We start from the raw sequence: 24,387 nt of genomic DNA on the forward strand, positions 1-24,387 counted from the left end.
GGAGCGCGCCTCTCGCCGGCCAATCGCCGGGCCCCACTTCCGGCAGCGGCGGTGGCTGGAAGCCGAGGTGAGGCCGAGCCCGGGCGGTGAGGGGTCTGATCTCGGCCTGTGCTCACGGACTGCCTCCAGGGACAGGGGACAGGAGGCCTGTCCTCACGGACTGCCTCCAGGAACAGTCCGTGACGTGCCGGGAGCCGCGCGAAGCGCGGCCCCGCCCAGACTTCCTACGGTACTGTGAACAAGCCACGGGTATTCTGGTGTTGCCTTTGTCGGTTTAGGGGGATTTGGGATTTTTTCTACGTGTGTGGTAGAAGCAGTTTATTTTGCTCAGGTTGCAAAAGATATATGAGAGCTTAAAGTCGCTTTAACTGTTCCCTCAAGTCTAATATTTCTGGGAAATTAAGTCATAGCTTGTTCTTAGCTTGGTACAAATCTGGTTGTCGCGTGGGGTTCTTTGTTGAGACTAGGCAAATATTCTGAAGCATCATTTCACATGGACGAAACTCCTACTGACTTAGTAATGGAGTTTGATTTAAACATCCAGGTGCTGAAACATAAATGGAGGTTTTGGTCACTAACTTATGCAGCATCAAGATTGATATTTCACCAGTGTTTTGACTGGTGAACACTGCTGAAGTTTTTATGTGTTTTTATGCATTGTTTTACCAGAGCGTTCTCAACCAGTGTTATGTCTGTTCAGTTGCAGGTTGTCCAGAAAATTTGGCTTGGCTGGCCAGAATTGCTCCTGGCTGGAAACAATGAAGCACCAGTTTGCATGAAACTTGTACAGGACTGAGATCATGGCATCTTCAACAAACTTAGATGTTGGGGCCCAGTTAATTGTGGAAGAATGTACCACCAGCTACAGCCTTCCACCCATGCCAGACATTAAAGTGGAGCATCAGCTTGACACCAGCACAGAGGAAGGCCCAGCTCAGAGTGTCACCATGGGGATGAAATTCATTTTGCCCAATAGATTTGATATGAATGTCTGCTCACGATTTGTGAAGTCTTTGAATGAGGAGGACAGTAAAAATATTCAAGATCAAGTCAACTCTGACCTTGAAGTCGCATCTGTCTTATTTAAAGGTTGAATTTATGGTACAAAATATTATCTGTGTACTGTGTCATCCTGTTAAGTTATTATGTTTTTTTTAAAAAGAGCTTCTGTGTTATAAAGTGTATTGATCAGTTTTCTAAGATGTTCCTCTAACGTTTTTATTACATGCTTAATGGATTATTAATATAAAATTTTTTCCAAGAATAATTTTTATACTACATTTTGAATATTTATATTAACTGAAACATCACGGCACAAAGAGTATTTTTAGCTAGAAAGAGCTGATGCTAATTAGGAAAACAAGCTGCTTCTGTATGGTATGTCCTACAGCAGTCAGCTTCTATCCAAAACACTACTGGGAGCACTTTGTGAGCACTTGAGGAGCTTTCAGCAGCACGTTGTACCTTTTCATGAGGGTGATGAAAGACAACATAGGCCAGGTGTGTTTTGTCACTGTGGCTGTACAAAGCCTCTGGTCCTAGCCATGGGCTTGCCATGTTGCTTCCCTGCTGCTCGAAAGCAAATGCTGCTCCAGGGCGGGATCCCTGCAGCTAATCCCGCCGCTGCTGGGCAGCTTCATCACAATTGATCCATGCTTTTTCACAGCTGAGGATATCCATACGGAGCAAAGTTAGGACTGCCATCTTCTTCCTCTTAACTGTTGTGGTGTCTGGCACTTGGTGTCATATTTCAGACCCGTAGTGCTGTATCTTTTCCGGAAGTCCATGTGACCTATTTCCGGTGACAAGTGCAAACACAGGCCTCCTCTGAATTTTGATTGTTTCACTGACTTGTGTTGTTTGGCTGCATTTCAGCCATTGTAGTTTTCAAACGTTTTTGATTTTGCCCCAAGTGCTCACTAGCAGAGCTGCCAGTCTGAGTGGCAGATTTACACCCATCAGCAGTAGGGTAGTTTTTCTTGGGTAACATTTTTAAGTCCCTTAGAAGTAGTCCTGCAAATCCAGGGATCACAGGTCAAAATCTGTGGTAGGACTCTTAATTCAATACAGTCAGTTGTAGCTGTTTGACTGGCAAAGAAAACATACTCTTGTTTCCTGTTACACTCTACTTCTTTAAATTAGTGAATTTGTGCTTGCATTTATGATCACAAAATTCTCTATGGTGTAAATTCAGTGCATGTATTACTTGGATTCTAGTCATTAATTACTGGTGTCAAATCAATTAAGCCAATATGGAGTTTAATCCTTCAATATGTCTTTTAAGTATCTAATCTCAAAGCCAAAAGCTACTTTTGAGAACTAGAAGCCAAGACAACATATAAATATAGTAATATAATAAAATGCCATTAGCTTCTAGGAGAAAGCCAATAGGAGTTAGTATGAAGGAACACATCAGTAGTGAAGGACTTCCTGAATTCTAAACGATGACCTGCTGTTGCATTTTATGTAAGTTAGTGTGGAACCTGTCTTTCTCCTGGATAAGTATTCATCAGGCATTCATAATGCTGTTAAAACCTTATCCAGGAGTGGGAAGAGCCCTGGTGAAGAAGTTAAGGAAGGTTGTCTACACTGGTGCAGTGGACTGGTTAGGGAGCAGGCGAAGGCTGAGCAGGTACCTGAGTGCATGTCTGACCTGAGCTGCATCATGTTATTGTCTTGGAGAGTGTTTATAAGAAGATGACAAGTAGAGCCTTCTTACATAATAAATCCATGCCAGGCATGTTGAAAAATCAAGACAAAGGCTTACATCATTTAAATGCTAACTTGTCTCTGGGTAACATTATGCCATACTGAACTTAGGAAGTAGCATAATTGTTTTATGCTAGAAATTAATGCAGCCCTTTATTCAGCTTTCACAATATACAGTGGGAAAAGCACATATCACAAAGCTTTCTTAACATGGATTTTAAAGGTCTTGTGATACTACTGCTTTACAGTTTGACTTAGAATCTATGGCTTGCTTTTAATGCTCTTATTAATACTGAAATCCTCTCTGTTTTTTGTTCAATGTAGCTGAATGCAACAGCCACACTTCTCCTTCCCCTGGCATCCAAGTAAGACATGTTTATACTCCATCAACTACTAAGCATTTCTCACCAATAAAACAATCAACTACACTAACTAACAAACACAGGGGAAATGAAGTCTCTACAACACCTCTACTTGTAAACTGTAAGTATCTTTGTGCCTTTCTCTTAATAATTGTTTTGTGAGCTGTATGTTGGATGCCTGATGAATTTGTGCAGTTTTTTCTTTGGTGTTGCAATGAACTTAAAAGTAGGAAAAAACCTCTAAGATAGACTTGTCTAATTTCATATGGATCTAGCCATAAAATAGTCATCCACCTGCTGTATGGAATTCGCGACTGAAGTTTATTATTTCCAGAAGGAAAAAAAACAGAAAAACCACTGAAGAAAATATGCCATCTTTCTGAACAAACTCAACTTTCATGAGGTGACTTGGAGAAGGAGAGTGAACATTTACAGTTAATGTAATCATTAGCTAATTTTGTTACTACATCATGTGGATAATTTATTACGTTTAGCCTCCTGATTACCTTGCAGGCCTGCTCCAAGCTGCAGTTTTCAAAACCATGCACCCATGCAGTTTTCTGTGGGATCTGAGGCTATTTCTTCATAATCTCTGAAATAACAAAAGAAATCCCACGATCTTTGTTTTCCTCTCAATATTTCAAGTTGCGTGTAGTTTTGTAATGTCTGATCTGTTCTGCATTGTAGTGAGTGGGAGACACACGAGAGGCTTTCTCTGTTGACTAGTAGAACAGGTCTTCTGGTGATTCAAGTGTGATTCTTAATTAAACATCCTTAATTTATCAAAATATGTTTATTTTCATTTAATAAATGGGTCTTAAAGTAATCTTGGGTTGCTGACCAAACAAGAGTGAAGAGAGCATGTTACTTTGTAAAGAATCAGTGTGGGAAGTATCCTTGCTTTCAAGAATGACTGCTGCATTGGTTTAAAAATTACCTAAATCTATGAAACTTCTCAGAAAATTTTCAGTGTTTAATTGTGATTTAAGTTCAGAGCGTATGGTAAAATCATCTACACTCTTGATTCCAAGTTCTGTACTGCTGAAACCAATGGACATGTTATGCTCAGCTCTAAATAGAGCAGAATGAAAACTAGTGTATGTAACACGGCTTTTGCTTCCTTTTTTGCAGCTTTATCTGTTCATCAGCTTGCTGCTCAGGGAGAAATGTTATATCTGGCTACACGTATTGAACAAGGTGGGACAGAAGGAGGTTAAATGCCTTCTTTTTTTCTTTGGGCCATTTATATGCTGTTGTGTTTGACCTTTTCACCGAAGCTATAAAGTCCTCAATTCTGGTACAAATTGGAGGACATTTGAGGTATCTGTTCTTTGCAGATGTGGACGAATGTTTTGTATTAATCTCTTATTCACTCCCTGTATCATTTGCATTTTAAATTAAAACATTTAACATTAACAGCAGTAGGTGAATCCCTTCTTCTCCCCCGTTCTCTAGCTATGTAGGTAATCCACGGTACTAAGAAAGGAATATGTTAGTTCTGTCACAGCAGTTTATTTAATTTTGTTTTTAATTTATCTTTGTCATTTAAAACATATTTCTATTAATGGTGGCTTTCCCATTCTATTTAATCAATCAGCATAAAGACCTGCATGTCACTAATGTAAGCCATGCCTCACACCTGCAGTGTAATTACTACACATTCTGAATAATGTGGCATTCGTGTGTCCATAGTACATGTACAAAATTTCAGCTCTCCCTAACATATTTATGAATTAGTAACATTAATAGTATATTCTTACTGCACTAATAGTAATCACCCACGCTTTCAGTGCACCCTTGTTGAAATGTTTACTGGAAAACAGGTAAGGAGTCACTGAGTCTAAATACTTTGTAATGAGACATGTATGTGAAAAGCAAATCAATTCTGGAGTGTTGGTAGCAGTTAAAAATGCTTATTTTGGTGCTATGATAAGCATGGGATTTATAAAGTACTTAGATACTAAAAAAAAAAAAATCCAGCTGAAATATTTGTCAGCTAGTTGTTAAAAGAAGTTCTTTTCTTCTTCCAGCTGCATTCAATGTAGTCGTTAATTGTTTTCACAGGCCACCTTATTGACTACACAAACTTTGTAGGGAATGGAGTTGTTTTATCTATATTGCTGTACAAGTTCATTCTTTACAAAATTGTGTGGCTCACTCTATTGAAAAAAACACAGTCTACAGTATAATACTGGATGTACCTCTTTATTTTTCAAACATCCTTTATCTTCTTTACAAAGGCAAAGCCCAGACAACTTGTAATTTTCTTAATAAAAACAGAGTTTGGTTTATAGAACTTAAAATTTAAACTAAAGGCTGAAATTTTTCTTTGGTCAGTTTGATGTGTTTTTCTTTCTTGGATAGAGATACTACCATCATCACTGGGACAGAATTTTGTTTTTAAAGTTGACAATGACATTTAGGTCACACTGGTTCCTGATGAATAAATGTTACCATGAACACATTTCACCAGCGGATACAGTGCAGTGAGAAAAGGATTACTAAGTTATATATTTTTCTTTGAACAGAAAATTTAATCAATCATAAGGATGAAGAAGGATTTACCCCTCTGATGTGGGCTGCAGCTCATGGGCAGATAGCAGTAGTGGAATTTCTCCTCCAGAATGTAAGGAAAAAATCACACTTGATTTTGAAATAATTTACTCTTTAGTTTGTTTTGCATTCCTCAGTTTGTCAATGCTGCTACAAGCTTAAAAGTTTTAAAGTTAATGTCTGTGTAAAACCTCGAATTTGCTTTTTTTTTTTATTTTGATACTTTATTTCAGGGTGCAGATCCTCAGATTCTGGGGAAGGGGCGAGAAAGTGCCCTCTCACTGGCTTGCAGTAAAGGATACACTGATATTGTCAAAATGCTGCTCGACTGTGGAGTTGATGTCAATGAGTATGACTGGGTAAGATTCTAGCTTGAATTTAGTCAGAGGGTGCTTTGGTCAGAAAATTGAAGCAGGACATAGCACTGGCCTGAGTTTGAAAATTGTTCTGCCTCTTTGAAAAACATGAGAGTTTCAAAACTTTCATAGGATCGGAGAAGTTGATGCTGCTAGTTCTGACTTCATGGTAGAAAGAGAATGAGACTAATGCTGACTTCTTGTAGAAGTGTGATCTTAGTGTTTGAACAGCATACAAAAATGATGGAAGTTGTGAAGATCTAAAACTGAACCTTATTTTTATAAAACCTAGGAAGTCTCTTACTGGTACATAGAAGCATATTCATGTGTTAAGGAATTACAGTTGTGGACTGCTTAATTGTTAAGTGTCTGAGGCATTTCTCTGCTTTTGCAGAATGGAGGCACACCCTTGCTATATGCAGTACATGGGAACCATGTGAAATGTGTTAAAATTCTTCTTGGTAAGCAGACTGTCCAAATTATCATTAATAATGTACGGTCAGCTCTCACTGTCAGAAATACAAGATTCTATCCCTGTTTTACATAGAAAGTGGTGCTGATCCAACTATTGAAACAGATGCTGGCTATAATTCCATGGACTTGGCTGTAGCCTTGGGCTATCGGAGTGGTGAGTATTGCAAATGTAAACTCTTTTTAAAAAAATTAATTTTTGCAGCTCCTCATTGATGTAGCTGCTGTAATGGCCCAGTAGAGGTTTTGCAGCTCTTAACATGTTACTTGTCCTACAACTCTTAAAAATCCTAAATGCATCAGGCCAAAATGGGTAGGAGCCTCCATTCCTGTTTCGGAAAGTCAGGTACTTAGTAAGAAAATGTCCCTGACTTGGCTCTATATCATTGGACAGAAACAATGGTGTTTAGGGCTGATGCAGCCATGACTCAGATAAGGCCTGCAACCTTCCTGAACCTGTCGCTTTACTTGACTGGAATGATGTTGTGTAGTTTGCTAAACTTTCTTCAGTCAGATCAGCTCTAGCTCTAGTTTGTCTTGAGGTAGACATTAATCAGTGAATTATAATATCTGGCTTGGTTATAGAAACCAGAAGCAAAGAAGGGACTCCTTACTGTTTTTTTCCCTCACTGCTGCTGTCATTTTGAAAGCTGTGAAATGTCTGCCATTACAGAAATGAATGAAATCAAAAAGTAAGCTGAGCACTGTATGTGTAGCTTCTCCAAGCACAGCCTTGGGCTTATGAATGAGCCTGTGTCATGGTTTAACCCCAGGCAGCAGCTAAGCCCCACACAGCCACTCACTCACTTACCCACCAGAGAGATCAGGGAGAGAAAAAGTGTAATAGGGAAAGCAAAGGCTGTGCACACAAGCAAAACAAACCAAGGAGTTAATTCAGTGCTTCCCGTGCGCTGGCAGGTGTTCAGCTATCTCCAGAAGAGCCAGGCCCCATCATACTCAGCTTATGTGAGTACTTGGGAAGACAAATGATCACAATGTGTGCTTCTTTCCCTCACTTCATACAGTGAGCTTGGTGCCACATGTCTGGAATATTCATTTGGTCAGTCTAGGTCACCTGTCCTGGCTCTGTCTCCTCCCAGCCTGCCAAGCACCCCCAGTCCCCTCCCCAGTGTGGCTGTACCAAAAGCAGAAAAGGCCTTGGCTCTGTGCAAGCCCTGCTCAGCAATAACAAAAACATCTCTGTGTTATCAACTCTGTGTTCAGCACAAATCCAAAACACAGCCCCCTGCTAGCCACTGAGAAGAAAATTAACTCTACCCCAGCTGAAACCAGCACAGCACAACTTCACAGGAGTTTACATAGAAGACTGTTTCAAGATCTCAGTCTCCAAGTGTTTCACAGAAGTTTCTCATAAATGTTTCTTCCTATTTTCTGTTTGTAGGCTAAAAATTTGTTTTCCATGTGTTAGCAGTCTATTCAAACCAAAGACTGATGATGACCCCCAAAAACATAGTTTGTCTATCTGGGGGTATTGGTTTTGCATTATATAAGGCTTTTATTTTCTGAAGGAATACTGACTTATTCACAGAGTGAATATATACATGTCTGGTTTTTTATTAAATGATTGCACAGGACAAGCAGATATGTGCTAAAAAAACAGTATAACTCTGAAAATACAGAAAAAATAAATACTAACCTCATCTCTTTCTCTGCTTTAGTTCAGCAGGTTATTGAGTCTCATTTATTAAAGCTACTTCAAAATATCAAGGAATAGTGGTTGGCTCTTCTGCAGGTGCCACATCTTGGCTTGGAGATTTGAACTCCTGTTTAGCTCTAACCAATGACAAGAGTTGGTTGTTTTGTAACTTTACCTCAGTGCAACTATTTGCTGGCTTTAGTTAAGCTTTTTAGTGTTCTTCCTCTCCTTTCACTGTTGTTAATACATATGTGCAATGTCATCCTTTTCTTAAATATATTTTATATAATTTTAGAAGAAGCAGTTATCATGCATGAAATTAGTTGTAAATAAACCCAGTTTTGACCATCTAAATGTTTACACTGAGTGCAGTGGGTGGCACTATGCCAAGTGTCCTACTTCATCACATCATTGATACATGTTCACAGGAAGAAATGTGTTTAGGTATTGAGGGATATCACCACAAAAGATAGATATCTGTATTGTTAATAATACCAAAATGTGCACGTTGTGTGAAGTTTTTGAGACCCCTGGTTTATATTTATTCTGGCTGGAGCCAGAACAAGGTTCATTTTTGCAATAGAGAGGAGGGGGCTAGGGCGGAGAGCTTATTCTGTATCACCTTGCCTCATTGCTAAGAGAAGGAGGCGGTCCCTTCCAGGGTGGAGGAGTTCCTTCCAGTCTGGGTGGACTGATTGCAGTGGGGTCGGTGGAGCTCTGCAGTAAGCAATTTTGCATGTGAATCGCTCTCGCTTTTGTACATTGTTGCTATTAATGCTTGTTTTCTTACTTCATTGCTGTGACCATTAAATTTTTCTTATCTCAACCTGTGATCTTTACCTTTTTTGCCTCGAATTCCCCTTTCCATCTCACCCCAGGGGAAAGCAGAGAGGGAGTAGGAGAGCAAGCAAGTGGCAGTGCGTTTGAATCGTCTCAGTGGGAGCACTAAACTGGGCAGTACCATTCTAAACCACAGCAGTCTTGTTTGGCACGTACTATGGACCAGGAAGGATTAAGATTACAGATAAAATCAGAGGGAATTGGAAACAAATTTGATCTAAGCATTTGCTGCATTAGGTAGGGAGCCGCTGGTCACAGTGTTGCTTCGTCTGTTGGTGTGGGTGTTGTACCTAACCCTTTGTATATTCCTGTATGTGCTCCTCCTGATGCTATCTTTCAGAGGAGGGAGAGGAATCAGGATTGTTCTTTTGCTGTACTGTGTGACATCAGTTCATGGCATGCTAACATCAAGGGCAGTGAGGATCATTTGGGATATGTATTCAGTGCTGCTCTCCTACCCTTACCTCAGGCTACGTTTTGGGACTCTCTTAATAGTCATGTCCAATCTGGCAGGGGAGAATTGGAGAGGACGATTTTCCCCATCTTTTCACTCCTGTTACAAGAGCTTTTGAGAATTCTGAATTCCCTTTGGATGGTTTAGAAGAGCATGTTCTTGTTGCTAAGTCTGGCAGGTCTCGTCAGTGCGGTTTACATCATGTTCAGATATTTCTAGGGAGGTTATTCAGATATCTGCCCTGAGGGTAGATAGTCATGAGTGGCATGGAATGTGGGAAAAAATGGGCCAGCTTTTGAAGGATTATTGTGCTTCAGTGGTTTGGAAGTTCACCCGTGTCAGGAAAATCCACAAACGCCAGAGGTTTTTGTCCAAAAAGGAGACAGAGGAGTCCTTCAACCTCATTCAACTTTATTCTGGGGCCCATGCCCGTGGGGATTCCTCTCTCAGAGGGCGCAGCCTCCTTTTATGCTAAACTCCTGGCCACACGTTTTCCTATTCACTTCCCCATTGGCTGAGGTACTAAGAAGGTACAGCCTTCCCAAACTGCCAACCCCATATGCCCCCTTGAACCTGTCATTTTACCCCAAAGTTCAAAAGTTCAGGCTTGTGCAGACTCTTGTCTATCTCAGGAGCCAAGCTGTCAGGTCTCTGCAACAAATCTGCTGCCTTGAATTTATAGAGACAGTAAGACTAATTTCAAAGACGTTAACTCATACCTTCACCCATAAAATTATTTGTAAAGACATTAGCACACATCTTTCCTCTCACTCCTGAAAAACTACAAGATCCTGATAAAGTCGTGTTATAAATGATCAAATCTGCAGCCAAATTATAAAAAAAATTAACAAAGATTTATTAGATCAATAACAAAATATAATTTTGAAAAACCAACCCCAGCCAAGACAGCGTCAACTCCGGAATTTGGCGCTGGGTGAACCTGGATCCGAGTGACAGAGTGCCAGTGGTTCACCCCGACTGTCTCATACAGCCAGCTTATATCCCGTGAATTCTGCCTGAGGCAAGAATGACAGAAGGTCCTTTCGTGTCCCTTTACATGTAGAACTGGGACCATATAGATACAAAGCCAGTCCAGGTGTCCCAATGGCTGTCTGGTCTTCTCCAGAATAGCCTTCTTTCACATGTATAACTGAGACAATACGGAAGCAAAAGCCAGTCCAAGTGTCTGGATGGCTGTCTGAATTTCCTTCTTTCACATGTAATCGAGTGGTGCCAGTATTCAAGACGGTAGATGCAATCTGCTCCAGGTGCAGGTCCTCGTGAAAGGCTCAAACATTCCTGGGAGGTCGACACTCATGGCCTGGAAGGCTTCATTCTTAAGCTAATGGACGTGATATTATCTTAACATTGTCTGGGAACTAATTGAATAGAAATAAGACTCTGCTCCCAGCCAAGGTGGTCAAAGACATGAGTTGGATTTTACAATATTTTATATACACACATATATACAGCATGAATTAACTCTAATATATATAACAAGTCACATAATATGTGAAGGAAAGCTGGTGTAGCAGTTCCAAAGAGGCACAGAGTTATGCAATGTGCTGGACCCTGGCTACTCTTTCCTGGACACTGCTTGACCCTAAACAGCACACTCAAGGAAGAGGGAAGAAAGCAGACCAACAGGCACCGTGGCCACTCAGACTGCAGCTGATCCAGAACAACCTCTGCTGGTAGTGTCGCAAAATATATAAGTATGAAATTTTTTATTTTATAACTTAAGTCAGGTTTGTTCGCCTTTGCCCCAAGGAAAGGATCTGAAGGAAAGGCCATTGTTCCACTAGGAGAGGCCTGATGAGCTTAACATCTCAACAGACTGGGAGCAGCACAGAAGAGACACAAAAGGTAACAGCCAGCAACGGCCATCAAGGGCCATTAACGGAACTTCGATTCCAAACATATCTGGCAGGTCAGAGACACCTGGTCAGGGAAAGCAGAGATAAGAATGAGGACCTAATTAGTGTCAGAGGCAAAGAGATTTGTAACCAATGAGAAACCAAATACCAAGAACTGCATAACTTGGAACCAATGAACATTGAACCAACGAATTTTTTTCATTTTGACTGTATATAAAGTTTGTGATAAATCCGGTAAAATTCATGTGTCATGAAATTATATTCTCTGCACACCCAGGCTATGTGTGGGTGAAATTATTTGTTGCACATCTTGGCCAGAACAACATTCTGGCCAGAAGTAAAGTAATGCCTTGATTATCTAACACTAAAAATGTTGTCAGGTAGTTTTGGTTTTTCACACAGTTTAGGTGACAGTAGCAGATGCCCCTATACAGAAGAAGAAATGCAAGATCAAATCAGTTTACACAGGAAGGAATGAGGAGGAAGCAGGGTTCTCCTAAGAGGAGGAAGAGGCAGGGGCAGAGATAATCACCCCATTTCTATCCCTGGGTGAGCTGTGGGATGCACAAGAAGATTTCAGCCAGCAGTCAAGCGAGCCCCAGGTGACCTGCCTGGCCCAGTGCTGGGATATTGCCGGCCACAATGTGAAACCAGACAGTAGTAAAGCCAGGCATCTTGGATCCCCGACCCTAGGATATGGGCATTGCCAAGAGGATTGGGAAGAGGAGAAAAACTTAGACCCTGGAGGCAACTCCTGTCAAGCATGAAGGAAAGGTAGTAGATCAAGCATGATCTAGTAGTGCACCCAAGCAGGTGGAATGCTATGGAAAAAAGTATCCAGTACATGAGAGAATTAACTGTGCTGAATGTTTTAGATACATATTATAATACTGGCTTTTCTCAAATATTAAAATGGATTTTATATGTGTGATGTTGAAGTAACTTTGTTATAAAGATATAGTTTTTATTTCTGTTGTTAATTAAGCTTAGACATAGTAGTGAAATAGCTCTGCTTGTGTTAAAATGCCTGCTTGGATGGGATAACATCCAATGAACACAGGATGAGGAAGGACATCTGCTACAGATATGCCAACTATCAGCACTCACCATCTGAAGACAGTGTGGACCAAGGCCCACACTGGAAGTGATAAAAGAGGAGGAGCCAAAACCACAGCCAAGCAACACGCATGCTCTAAAAAAGTGGACCCGAGGAGGGGCCATGTAAAACAGTACCTGGAAAATGTAAACTAGTTTATGGATATGCATAATGGTCTACGAATATGCAATAGGCTTATGTAAGAACAAGTGGTGACTGTGCGCAGTGCCATCGTAATAAGTAATAACCTTTGTTCTGCGGTCCTTGTCTCCTATTGTCCTTTATTAAACTTCTTAAATTTTCACAGGAGAGTGAACTTGCTTTTCACACTGAGCATAGTCTATAGGGATTTGAATAATGACCAGATAGATCCTTTTGGGTGGAGTAGAGTGTGTGAAAAACAAGTTCACTCTCCTGTGAAAATTTTAAAATTTTACTAAAGGATAATAGGAGACAAGGATTGGAATTAATACGGCAGGAGATCTTTCTCCTTCTAATGCCTTTATTAAAAGTGATCAGCTCAATGCTTATAGGCCAAACAAGTCCATAGTCTGACCATGGTCGCTCGCAGGAGCGACTCAGACAAGTAGGAAGCAAATACAGCTTTGTCCACCAGGGGGTAGAGTTCAAGATTCTCTCCTCACCTGAGCAGACAGGAGTATACACCCCTCGATCCTGCATCTTGAAGTTAAAAATCTTAGGTCCTGGCTCTGACTGACATAATATTAGGTTGTCGTGAGGGGCCATTAAGGTTTTCAGAGCCTCTGCCGATTCCAGACTTCACCCCTGATGTCTAGACACTACTTTGATTTCTAAATTCCAAATTGGCTCGCCGGTTTAGGGGTTTATTAGCTTGCGTTTGGTGCATCTTTCTCCCGGTGCATCTTGGCTCTCCACTTAATCTGCATATCAACTCCTGGTCCCCTCCCCTCCACCGTCATTTACCTGGCTCAGGCAGGGTGATACTGATACAACAGAGTTAAGGACTACATTTCCATGTCAATCTGTCGGGGTGCAATCTCCCAGGAAACAGCAGGGCTACGCCCAGCAGCTGCACCTGCAGGAAAGGAACTCGGGCTGGTCCCTGCGCCGGTCCCGGCCCCCATGCCACCCCCACGGGCCCCCCTCCGCTCGACCTGGGGCCCGTGCTTGAGGACGGGGAGCGGCCCGTCGTTCCCGGGTCATCCCCGGCCCGGGCGGGCCGTGCCGAAGGTGGGGGGGTTGGTACCCCACTCTCGGGCAGCCCAGCAGCTACTGAGAACCGGTAATTGAAAAGAAACAGTTAACAGGACATTACAACATGAAATTATAAACCATAAATAGTTAGAACTCCCACTTGGCAGTTACTGGTTTCAGTTGTGAGCTTTGCAATTTAAAAAAAAATGGATAACCCTTTTTTTGTCCATAACAAGGACCACATAACAAAGGTTATTACGGGCCGGATGCATGTTGGCACTCAGCCAAGACCACACTCTTATCTTCGGAGACTCCCCTTAAATACCTTTTCCCTTACATCAGCCTCTTGCATATTCATAGACCCTTATGCATAGTAAACTCTTCCCCAAACTAGTTTACATGTTCCAAAAACTATTTAGCAAATCTTCTTGGGTCCACCTTTTAGAGCATGCGTATTCCCTTGGTTGTGGTTTTAGTCCATTCTTAGCACCTCCAATTTGTGGGCCTTGGTTCACCTGTCTTCAGATGGTGAGCGCCAATAGTTGGCATATCTGTAGCAGGTGTCTTCTTCATATATTCATTGGATGTTATCCCATCCAAGCAGGCATTTTAACACAAGCATACTTATATCAGTGATTGCACTACATCTAGGCTTAATTAACAACAGAAACAAAAACTATATCTTTATAACAAAGTTACTTTAACACCACACATACAGAATCCATTTGAATATTTGCAAATAACAGAGTGAAAACACACTGAATGATTGGTGGTTGTATATATATGTGTGTGTGTGTGTGTGTGTGTGTGTGCAGAGTTTGCCTTAGAACAATTTGGTTGCAATGGAGAGGATGTATATAGCCATTTTGTTTATTGTTATCTATGGTAATAATATAAAAGCATAAAGGTAACACTTTAGAAAATATATAATGAAAATAATGAGAAAGAAATTATAAGAAAGGTATTACCACAATTAATCCAGTGATGAGACTTGATGGTTGCAATTTATATGTCCATCGGTTAAACTGATGTTCACAGTCTTCTGGCACCCTCACTGCCAGTGCTGGCATGGATGTTCAAAGGGGAAGTCCCTCCTACACGTCATGCCACCAAAGCTGCACGGAGTAAGAAAGTGGGTCTTGCTGATCACACAGCTTGGCGTGCCTCCAATTCTCTCTAGTCTGCCACAGGGGGAAGGGAGTCTTAATGAGCAGTGTTCGGCATCTGTGGGAACACTGACAGTACCTGACTTCTTTCCTCCTGCCTTCCACCGTTAGTCCTGGAACAACTAGGCCAACACATTGTACATTGAAATTTCCTTGGTACAAGAAAGTCTAATTGCTAGTACAGAACTCCTAGCTCCTAAATATCCTTCATGCAGTGGCTGAAAGCTGTATGGAGAGAAAAGCCACAGCCTCCTGCACTACAGCCTTCTTCTAGAGCCATTGTAGCTCTTTGGATCACAGAATATTTCCAACCACTCTCTTAATAAAGAGCCTTTCCCTCATGTTCAGTCTTTTCCCTGATGCAGTTTCATTCCATCTCCTTATGTCCAAACTCTGGTTACCAGAGAGAAAATCAGTGCTTGCCTCTCCACTTCCTCTTATGAGGAAGCTGTAGGCTGCCATAAGGTCACCTCAGTCTCCTCCAGACTGAACAGACCAAGTGACCTCAGCTGCTCCTCATACTGCTTTCCTCTCAAGGCCTCTCACCATCTTTGTGGCCCTCCTTTGGACACTCTCCAATAGTTTTGTATCTCTCTCACACTGTGGCTCCAAGAACTGCCCCCAGCACTCGAGGGGAGGCTGCCCCAGCTCAGAGCAGAGCAGAACAATCCCCTCCCTTGCCTGGCTGGCCATGCTGTGCCTGATGTCCCCCAGAACAGAGCTGGCCCTCCTGGCTGCCAGGGCACGGCTGACCATGTTCAACTTGTCCCCAGCCCAAACCCTCACATCACTTTATGCAGGGCTGCTCTCCAGCCTCTCGTCCTCCAGTCTGAGGGATGTCCCAGTGTAGCTGTTCAGTCAAAACAGCAATTAAGATTTTGAAATTAGTTTAAAAAATCAGACAATGTTACCTAAATTTCTGGGACTTCTGCACTTACTCAAAGCTACAATGAAGGATGGGACATAACAGTTTTGCACAGATAATAGATAAGCTTTTGAAAGAGACTTTTCAGCAGCTCTCCCCCAACAGTACATAGGGTTTTTCCCCATGTAATGTTCACGGTTCCAAGCATTGTGTCCACTAGAGGTCTGGCATCTATTGACATCCATACACCATTAATCCTGCCAGTCCATGGGTAGTGAGTCCAAACACCAAGTTCCTGTATTTCTTGTACAGTGTCTCTACTGTGCTAATTTTTTTCTATCTGAAAATAAATCCATACACAAAGAAAATGAGTACTATTTAAAGAATATGCACTGTGATTCTGATGAAAGGGACTACAAGGCAGGAGAACAATCCAGCCAAGTTCTCTGAGTCAGAGCCGGAGAAATAATGAATTAAAAACACTAACCTTGAAATAACAAAGTGACTGAATACACAAAAGGGGAAAATGTAGAAAAAAATTCCAAACTTCCATGGATTAAACCTGGATTTCTGGCTTAATTTCCCTCTGACTCTATGTACGGAAACATCTGTGGTACATAAAAGATGTAGACTAGGTCAGAATTAATCTCTGAAAGGTGGTGTGAGAGCCAGTGCAGAGATGCATTTCTTTCAAGAGACTGAAATCTGAAATGGAATCAGCCTTAGGGGAAGTGAATCAAAAAAACATAACTGACCTTGCAGATGTTGGTGAAATCCTTGCTCCATTATCTGTCCCCCAGGCTTTGACACCTGTATTCTTACGTAGAGTTTACACCAGTTTTATTGCATCATGCATGATTAGATTAGATGAAAGAAACAACAAATCTGACATGCCTTGGAAGCAAGAGAGAAAAAAATGTTTCACAATCAAAATCCAGAAAAATGTCTCTTGTAAGTAATTTTAAAGTAAAATAAGATGACCTGCCAATTACTGTAAAGTTGTGTATTAAAAATTTAATACTGAGATTTAATGTCCTTTGTAAAAACAAATGCTGAATTTCCACATTTGTTGAAAAAGAATGCAAATAAAAGGCAAATTGTGTTTCCTCGAGATACCACAACCTGAGCCATTTTTTTTAAATTGCAAGACATCTCATGTATAGACAAAACTACATCAGTATGCTTAAAGAACAGAATTTCCTTTTCCTGTATTATTTGTGTTACAGGAAAATACTTGTTCTAACTAACGAACCTTCAATATCTGCTCTGTATTTTTTCTTGAATTCTAGTCAGCAATGAGATAACATATAGGAAATAAAACTAATTCTTAGCTATTGCCTCAAAACATATCTCAGAAAATGCGTTTTTTAATTATATGTGAAGACACTGGAATAGAGGAATCTAGATTAAGACAATGGAATTTAAATTTCTTCCATCTTTTTGCCGCAGAATTTCAAGCAATTGTCAGACAGCCATCACAACACCTCCCACAAGAGTGAGTACAAAGGTGAAGATGGTAATTTTTCAGAAGCTGTTACCTGCATCATATGCCCTTTCTACTATGAACCATTATGCTGCTGAGGGAACATGGAATTGAAGTTCTCCATGGGTCTTCTGAGGATCTTGCAGGGACCAACCAGCACTATTTCATAAGCTATGATTCAGACACCCTGAGGAAAACTTAGTCAAGAGTTAGCAAACAGCGGAAAAAAAAAATCTATGCAAAGAAAAAGCTTTACTCACAGGAAAAAAATCCCTATGTAAAAAGCACAGACAACTGGTGATTATGCAATATTAACAGCATGCTTCACTCCACATACTTTGTGTTTCTCTCAGGCACAACAATAAATTTTTGTTTTTCTTTGTGTAAATACTTAGTATTCATTTTTCTTTGTTTATAGTGGCAAAAAATATAAGTGGTGGCATCTTCAGCATTGGTTAAGTCGTTAAGTGTTTTGAAAGGTCAGTCTTCTGATTTCGCTCTAGTGAATCATTTCTGTAGCCTCTGATGCCAGTTAGAAGACACTAAGACAGACTTACCTTTGAACTACATCTATGGATCCAAAGGCAGCAGTGTTTCCTTGTCACAGGACCAGAGGAGTTTTAAAATTCTGCAGTCAGAATCTTAATTACAAGCTGATTTTCTCCAAAGTTTTTACCAAAAGCTCTTACCAGTGTAATTTCTTACAATGTAATTGTTCATCTTTTAAATTTGAACTTGAATGACAGTATGCACTTTCAGAGTATTAAGATCTATATATAATAAATTGCTTTTCCTGATTAACTAAATTATTTTTTGCCAAATTCAATGTGCAACCTGTAAACACAGATGTCATGAACTCTGCTCACAAAGCAGATTGCCAGCAGTTTCATGTAGCAGTAACAGCCAAATGCTTCAGAGCTGCACAAAGTCTTTGTCTTATTCATTCCCCTTTGACTTTGCAGGGTATTCTGGTTAATCATGTACAATGTTAGCATTACTATTTGCATGTAAATTTGATGAGCACTTTGTAACACTCTTCCCTGTCTGCTCTGGTTTTCCCTGGGGCTGTTACTAGTTCCACTCTGTTGCCTTCTTTGTTCATCTGTCTTGGACTTTGAATTCCCCACTTGTATTTCTGAGACAGTTACAGAAAGCAGCAACCTCCTGCCAGACCTTCCCAGGGCAGAGCATAATCTCCCTTCAGCCCTCCTGTGGGCTTTTCCTTGGCATTAAAAAAAAAAAAACAAAAAACCTGTATCATACATTTCCTTATGCCACACAGGGAGCAGGTGCCAACAGCAGGAAGCCAAGTGATGGAAGATGGGGCCTCTGCTCTTCACCTTTTCCATGATCCACAGGAGATGATCTTGGCTCCTCACTGTGGCACTAGAGGAAAACTCTGTCCCAGGGCCATGATGGAAGTGCCCCATGACACTTTCCCCCCCGCCCCCCAAGTTGTTAACCCAATGGTATTCCTGCAGTATGAAATAATGTTGCACAACTCCAAGATAAAAATCAGCCACTGGACCTTACTCTTAAGCTGAGAAACAAGAGGAGACAAACTTTTATTTACAGCACACAACAGTTTTGCATTTCCAGAGCAACTTCACTGGGACTTGGTCCTACAATCTACCTTTAAGCAATCTTAAATCTTGCTTCTTTAAACTTTGATGATGATGCTTAGCTCAGCCTGAGGAAACAGCTGTAAACTAATGCCAGAACTATTACTCATCTTCCACAACTGTTTTATAACAGTTGGAACAAAATAATGTCAGAAGTAGAGCAACTGTGAAAGTTTATCCTAATTCTAGGTGACTTTTGGCTAAGCAGTTCACATTCACAGCTCTAGCCTACACCTAGCATCAACCAGATGTAACTCCATATTCTCTGGAATGAGGGATAGGAAAAAAAAAAAAAGACAGACTATATTTACTGAAATGAAAGACTCAAATATGTTCTGCATTTTTAACTAGTAAGCTAATGTTAGGGGCATTCCAGTAGTTTTTCCTCAACACTCTGGACCAAACCTTTTTCCTTTACAACAACAGTATAAATCACTGGAGTGCAGACATTGCCCATCACTAGAATGATCATCATTAGTATTGTTATAGCAGTTCCGCTTGCATGCACCTCCTGCTGTGCAGCACATAATGCTTTCAGGAAGTACACTGCTCCATCTGGCAATGAATGTATAACTGGGTGAATTAGGAATCCAGTCACTTGGAACTTTTAAAGATCAAAGATATTGTTAGGGGTTATATATTATTATAGTTCTAGGAATGACGTCTGAATAGATCTTTCTGTTGAGGGTTATTTGTCACCAAATTAAGCTAGCAACTCTCCAGGCATACAGGACTGTAAGCATGTCAGTCCATCTTCTGCAGATGAGCAGTGATGAGGCCAACCATGTACGCAGAAATCAGCAGGGAAGGTTGCAAACCCCAACAGAAAGGAAGATGTAAACTGGATGCAGCAACAAGTGGATTACAGTTGTGGGACTGCACTGTATGGCTCATCCTTTTCCTGCAAGAATAAACCTAAGTAATCCCTAAATAATCCTCTGAAAAAAAATCCTGACCTGCATTGTGGGAGATATTGTTTTGATTCGTTATGTAAATCAACTGAACATGCTCTTTAGCAATGAAATCAAAGCACAGCAAGTACAATCACATCACATGCTTTTCACAGCCTACAAAATTTTCTAGCACATCAGCATTTCTATGTCATAAATAGTAAATGAAACTTACACAACAGCAACCACTTTCACACCGATTCTAGTATACACCATTGCCAACATTTTAGAAGGACCTATCATACCATCCAATGGCTGGACTCAACCTTGTGTATTGTTGTCAGCTAAAGGACACTGAATGATGCGGCCACATTTGATGTGCCAGAATTCATTCAGCCTCCTAGCACCACGGAAAAACAGGCAAGCATTAGCTAAACCACATAGATCCTTCCACCCCATTTTTGTAGCCACTAGACTACATCTAGACCACCTTGAATGTTACCATCTAAGGGATTCAACACAATTGTTTCTGAAAACATATCGCAAAAATAGCTTGCTTATCTACTCTGCAACCATGGTATAATCTATCCCAAATATATGGTAAAATCACAGGCATAACAACACCACCATTGTCTCCAAAAAGGTTTAGTTTTGAAGCATTATGATTTTCTGTTCAGACAAAACTGTTGCCAGAATGTCCACAGCATCCCAGAAAAATGTATCAGCACATCCTTGAAGCCTTGCATCCCCACTAGAATTTAATTTACAGCCTGCTTACATAGTTTGTCTGTCAAATATACTGTATATCCCAATGAAACCAGAGAGTTGCCAAGGTGGGACATAACCAGGAGTACAAACAAGTTTTGAAATAATCAATCACCTATTTCCAAGGTACAAATTATTAAAATAGGATATTGCTAAAATATGAGGAACAAATATAACGTGAGTAAAGGGTCTGTTGTACAAATGCAGGGGCTGACACACACTTAAGCAGAAGACAATCCATCTAGAATACAGATCCTGACAGAGGTCAGCCTAGACACCAGTGTATACGTGCACAAGGTCACATCTGAGCAAGTCTGAATTTTGTATGCTGGTGGAAGATGATGACTCAGTGAATCCTGAGACCTGTAAGCTAGTCTAGCTTCTACACAGTAAAAACATACCCACCCCCAACACCCCCACCCCGCCCCCCCCGCCAAAATCTTAAACATCATCACCCCCGGGTAGTAATTACTGGAGCATGAAATGCTGCAGATGTACATGGGAATTGTTTACCCAAATGTTGCCCCCAACATATGCTAAAGGCAAACCCCACTACATGAGCTGGCTATGCTGGTTTCACACTGTTTAAGAGCTTCCCTAAACCAGAAAGTACTGTAGTAACTACTGACTCCTAACACTAACTGCTGCAAAGCAGCTGTGAGGGGAAAAAAAGGAATTGTCAAATTAACTCCTCCCTGGGGCTTTGAATACCAACTGTCCCTGGAACAAAAACTTGTAATGGACATCGCAAATCAATAAACCTGCCACTCTGCTGACACAGTTGTTCAATTTTTTCACTTCATCTCATTTTTAGTTTGGGTTTGAATCCTTCAAACACATGTTCGCATAACCCTCACTGTGTATTTACGTAAGGCTCATGATCGCTGGGAGCAGATGAATGCTAAAAATCTAACACAACAAAATGAGATGACTGACCTGGACAGGTGAAGCCAAGCAATGTTAGAAATTAGCACAAATGCAGACGTCTTTAAGAAGCAATTGTTCATTATAAGTAGTATAAAAATGGCTCCTAACCACTTAAGTCTGCTTACCGTGCATCTTAGCTATGTTACTCACCTATGTGGCTCTAATGAGTAATAACCTAAAGATTACTACTTTTAATTCCTCCTAGTTCTGCAGAGGCAACTATACTGAAGAGACAAGGAACATATTCATCACCCCATACATTTTAACACCATTCTACTCCATTGTGACTACCAGTGACAGTCTCTGTGTAATACCACAGACATTATGTCAAACACCAATGTCACACGCACCTCCAAACATCTTTCTTTTTACAGGCACAAGAGGGCAAGAAGCCCTCTCAGAACATCTGAGTTGGGTTCTCAAAGGTGGCAGCTGTCTTGCTTACATACAGTTACTAGAAATCCATCACAAAACAGCAGCTCACTGTAGAGAGATGCTACTGTTCAGAGTTCTGACTATACTCAGTTACATCTGCATTTGCCTGATGCAGTTACTGGAAGTAACAGGAAAGAGTATCAGGACTAGTCACAGTCCCTGAAGAGGCAGCTTAAACCCACAGCTCCCTCTGTTTAAGTTGATACTTTCAACAACTTGAAACCTTGCCTAATCTTATTGCATCATTTTAAACCAGTGATAACAGGCAGGTGCAAACACTTGCCACAAGCTACATGTCATAAGCAGGATACTTATCAGGTATGCAGAGCCGAAATTTTTGAGACTCCAGCATAATCTTTATAGACATTATTAACTCAGGTACAACTTACACAGAGAATGTTAACTCAACTTCATGTGTGCCCTAAAAATTTGGAGCAGGACACAGCCCATTACTGTATTTTTCCAGAAAAGAAAAGAAAAAAAGAAGGAAAAAAAAGGCACTGTCCAATAGAATTGCAGAATAAGGATGTCAAGTCCAGCAGATACTTCAACGTTTATCTGCCAGTAACCTGCAGTGCACAACAAATCCTTGTGTGAGGACATGTTGCAAATCTTGGTTATTGGGTATCACAACCAAAAGCTTTTGCATGATCAAACTGAGTTTCAACCAATCTGAATAGCAGCAAGATATCCTAGAATTCTACCTTCCACCCATGCAAGAGGTTACAGACATAGGCACGAATGATTATAGTCCATACCATTACAACACTAATTGGTCAATAATTGCTCTGATTTGTTTGGATTCATTAGCAATGAAAAACATTGGGCTGTAACTCGTCTGTTTTTCTAATCCCTACACTACACAAACATGGTCCAAATGGACTTTTTTTCACTACCAGGATACCTTAGGTGCAATGTAAATGTAATGTATATTACATCTATTAATCTCTTCTTAAAAAAAAAAAAACTGATTACAGCAAGACAGTACAGTAATAGGATTACATAAAATATCTTCATTCTATTCAGTAAGGTTATTTTATAATGATAATCCACACATGAAGACAGACTATCAGCAAAGCAGTTAAAACTTCCATGATGAAACTGTAGGTACCATGTTACCAAGAAACCACAGCTTAAAGTCAATTAGAATACACAGAAATAGTTATACTCCTGATTCTCAGAGCTTCCATATACATCCACTCTTCATCCATCTTTAAAGTTACTGAGTTCACCTCATAGTCAAACTAATCACGGTACTTCCTTATGCTACAGACAGTTCACCTAAGCTAAGTAAGCTTGGCTCAGCTGCAACGTAAGATCCTTTTTTCTGTAAAGTAAGATTTCTTCTCAGAGTCCAATCTCTGTTACTGGTCAAGATCTTACAACTATCATATCCAGTAGAAAACATTTCAGCAACTCTCATAGATGCAGCTGAAATGATAGAAAAGTAAGAAAGAATAGCTCAGAAAAATTAGAAGCCACATTACATGTATTAGTTACGTGCAAGACATGCTGAGTACTTATTAATATTTTATGCTGAGTACTTATTAATATTTTAAAATACGTATCTTAGAAAGGTCTCCTTTTTACATATACCACCATCTTGACAGTCACTTAGAGTTGTACTTTAGTCATCATCAACACAGACTTCCCCATATCTCTGTTGAATATTAACCCTCCAGTTTACTAACTTGTTTCAATCTATTCCCACATTTAAAGGAGAGAATAGCTGGTTATTCCAACTTTACCACTACATATTTAGACTTCCAGCAGATACAGCAGACAACTCGAGGAAAAGTAAATTATCTGTACAAAGTTTCACCCACAAAACACAGTATCAGCACAAAATTTTAGAGATGGCAACTACACTTAACTTCCTCCACACTCCAGGCAAACCAATAAAATATGATACACAACCATTGATTTTGAATTTAAAGTATTGAGCTGTAAACATATTAAACCACATTCTTCCTTTGTCATGTATGTTAAATGTGCACTACAAATTACTTGAAATTCTCAATGATTACTTTTCGTAAGAGACAATCACCCCTCAGAAGACATTAACAATAAGAACAAACATGTAATAATAATGCAAGGTGACTTTGAGAACTTTAAAATCAGTATTACTTTAAAACCATAGTTAGAAACTTTTCATATGTACACAACTAATAAAACACACAGCTTCACCGTCTCCCAAAAGGTTTCTGTTGTTTGGGTTTTGATATTAGAATATACTAATTTTAGAACACTACAAAGCCCTTAAAGCATAAGATTAACAATTATGAAAATGTTTCCAAAAATCTGTTCCAAACATTATGAAAAACCTCACTAGAACCAATCACTGCACTGAGTTATTTCAGAGCTTAATGTGACAGAACCTGAACATTCCTTTAGCCTTTTAAAAATAAAAAACTCAGCAGAAACACAGGCATTTGTTTTCACTTCTCCATTGTCCAAAATATTTGGAATGGGGAGCCATTTTCCTTGAGTAAAGCTAGATACGAATCCATAATAGCATAATTACAGTATGGTTACCCAGAAATTCAACCTGATGAGAAACATCAGCACAACTATTCTCAATTTCTAGCAATTAGTGACAGATTAGGAAAACCGTAACTAAACTCCTTACCAAGAGAAAAATAATCACACCACTGAGTCCAGGATTGAACACCAAGTTACACAT

The 24,387-nt window shown here is 40.3% G+C and overlaps 1 protein-coding gene across 4 annotated transcripts; it reads left to right on the forward strand.

Moving 5' to 3' along the window:
- The first annotated feature begins 40 nt into the window (after window positions 1–40).
- On the forward strand, window positions 41–17,168 carry ANKRA2 (ankyrin repeat family A member 2). 4 transcript variants are annotated; one of them, XM_084225387.1, is made up of 9 exons: window positions 41–229; window positions 701–1,089; window positions 3,034–3,192; window positions 4,203–4,268; window positions 5,600–5,697; window positions 5,858–5,983; window positions 6,375–6,441; window positions 6,528–6,608; window positions 17,032–17,168. In XM_084225387.1, the coding sequence occupies exons 2-9, from the start codon at window positions 801–803 to the stop codon at window positions 17,079–17,081; spliced, it is 936 nt and encodes a 311-aa protein (XP_084081513.1). In that variant the 5' UTR covers window positions 41–229; window positions 701–800; the 3' UTR covers window positions 17,082–17,168. The 4 variants fall into 4 exon arrangements, with proteins under 4 accessions (XP_084081513.1, XP_084081510.1, XP_084081512.1 ...); XM_084225384.1 differs by lacking the exon at window positions 17,032–17,168 and adding an exon at window positions 8,131–8,928; XM_084225386.1 differs by lacking the exon at window positions 17,032–17,168 and adding an exon at window positions 8,131–8,928 and having other exon boundaries at window positions 707–1,089.
- Window positions 17,169–24,387: the final 7,219 nt, after the last annotated feature.

The sequence above is a fragment of the Fringilla coelebs genome (assembly GCF_963513975.1).
Source record: "Fringilla coelebs genome assembly, chromosome: Z".
Classification (NCBI taxonomy): domain Eukaryota; kingdom Metazoa; phylum Chordata; class Aves; order Passeriformes; family Fringillidae; genus Fringilla; species Fringilla coelebs.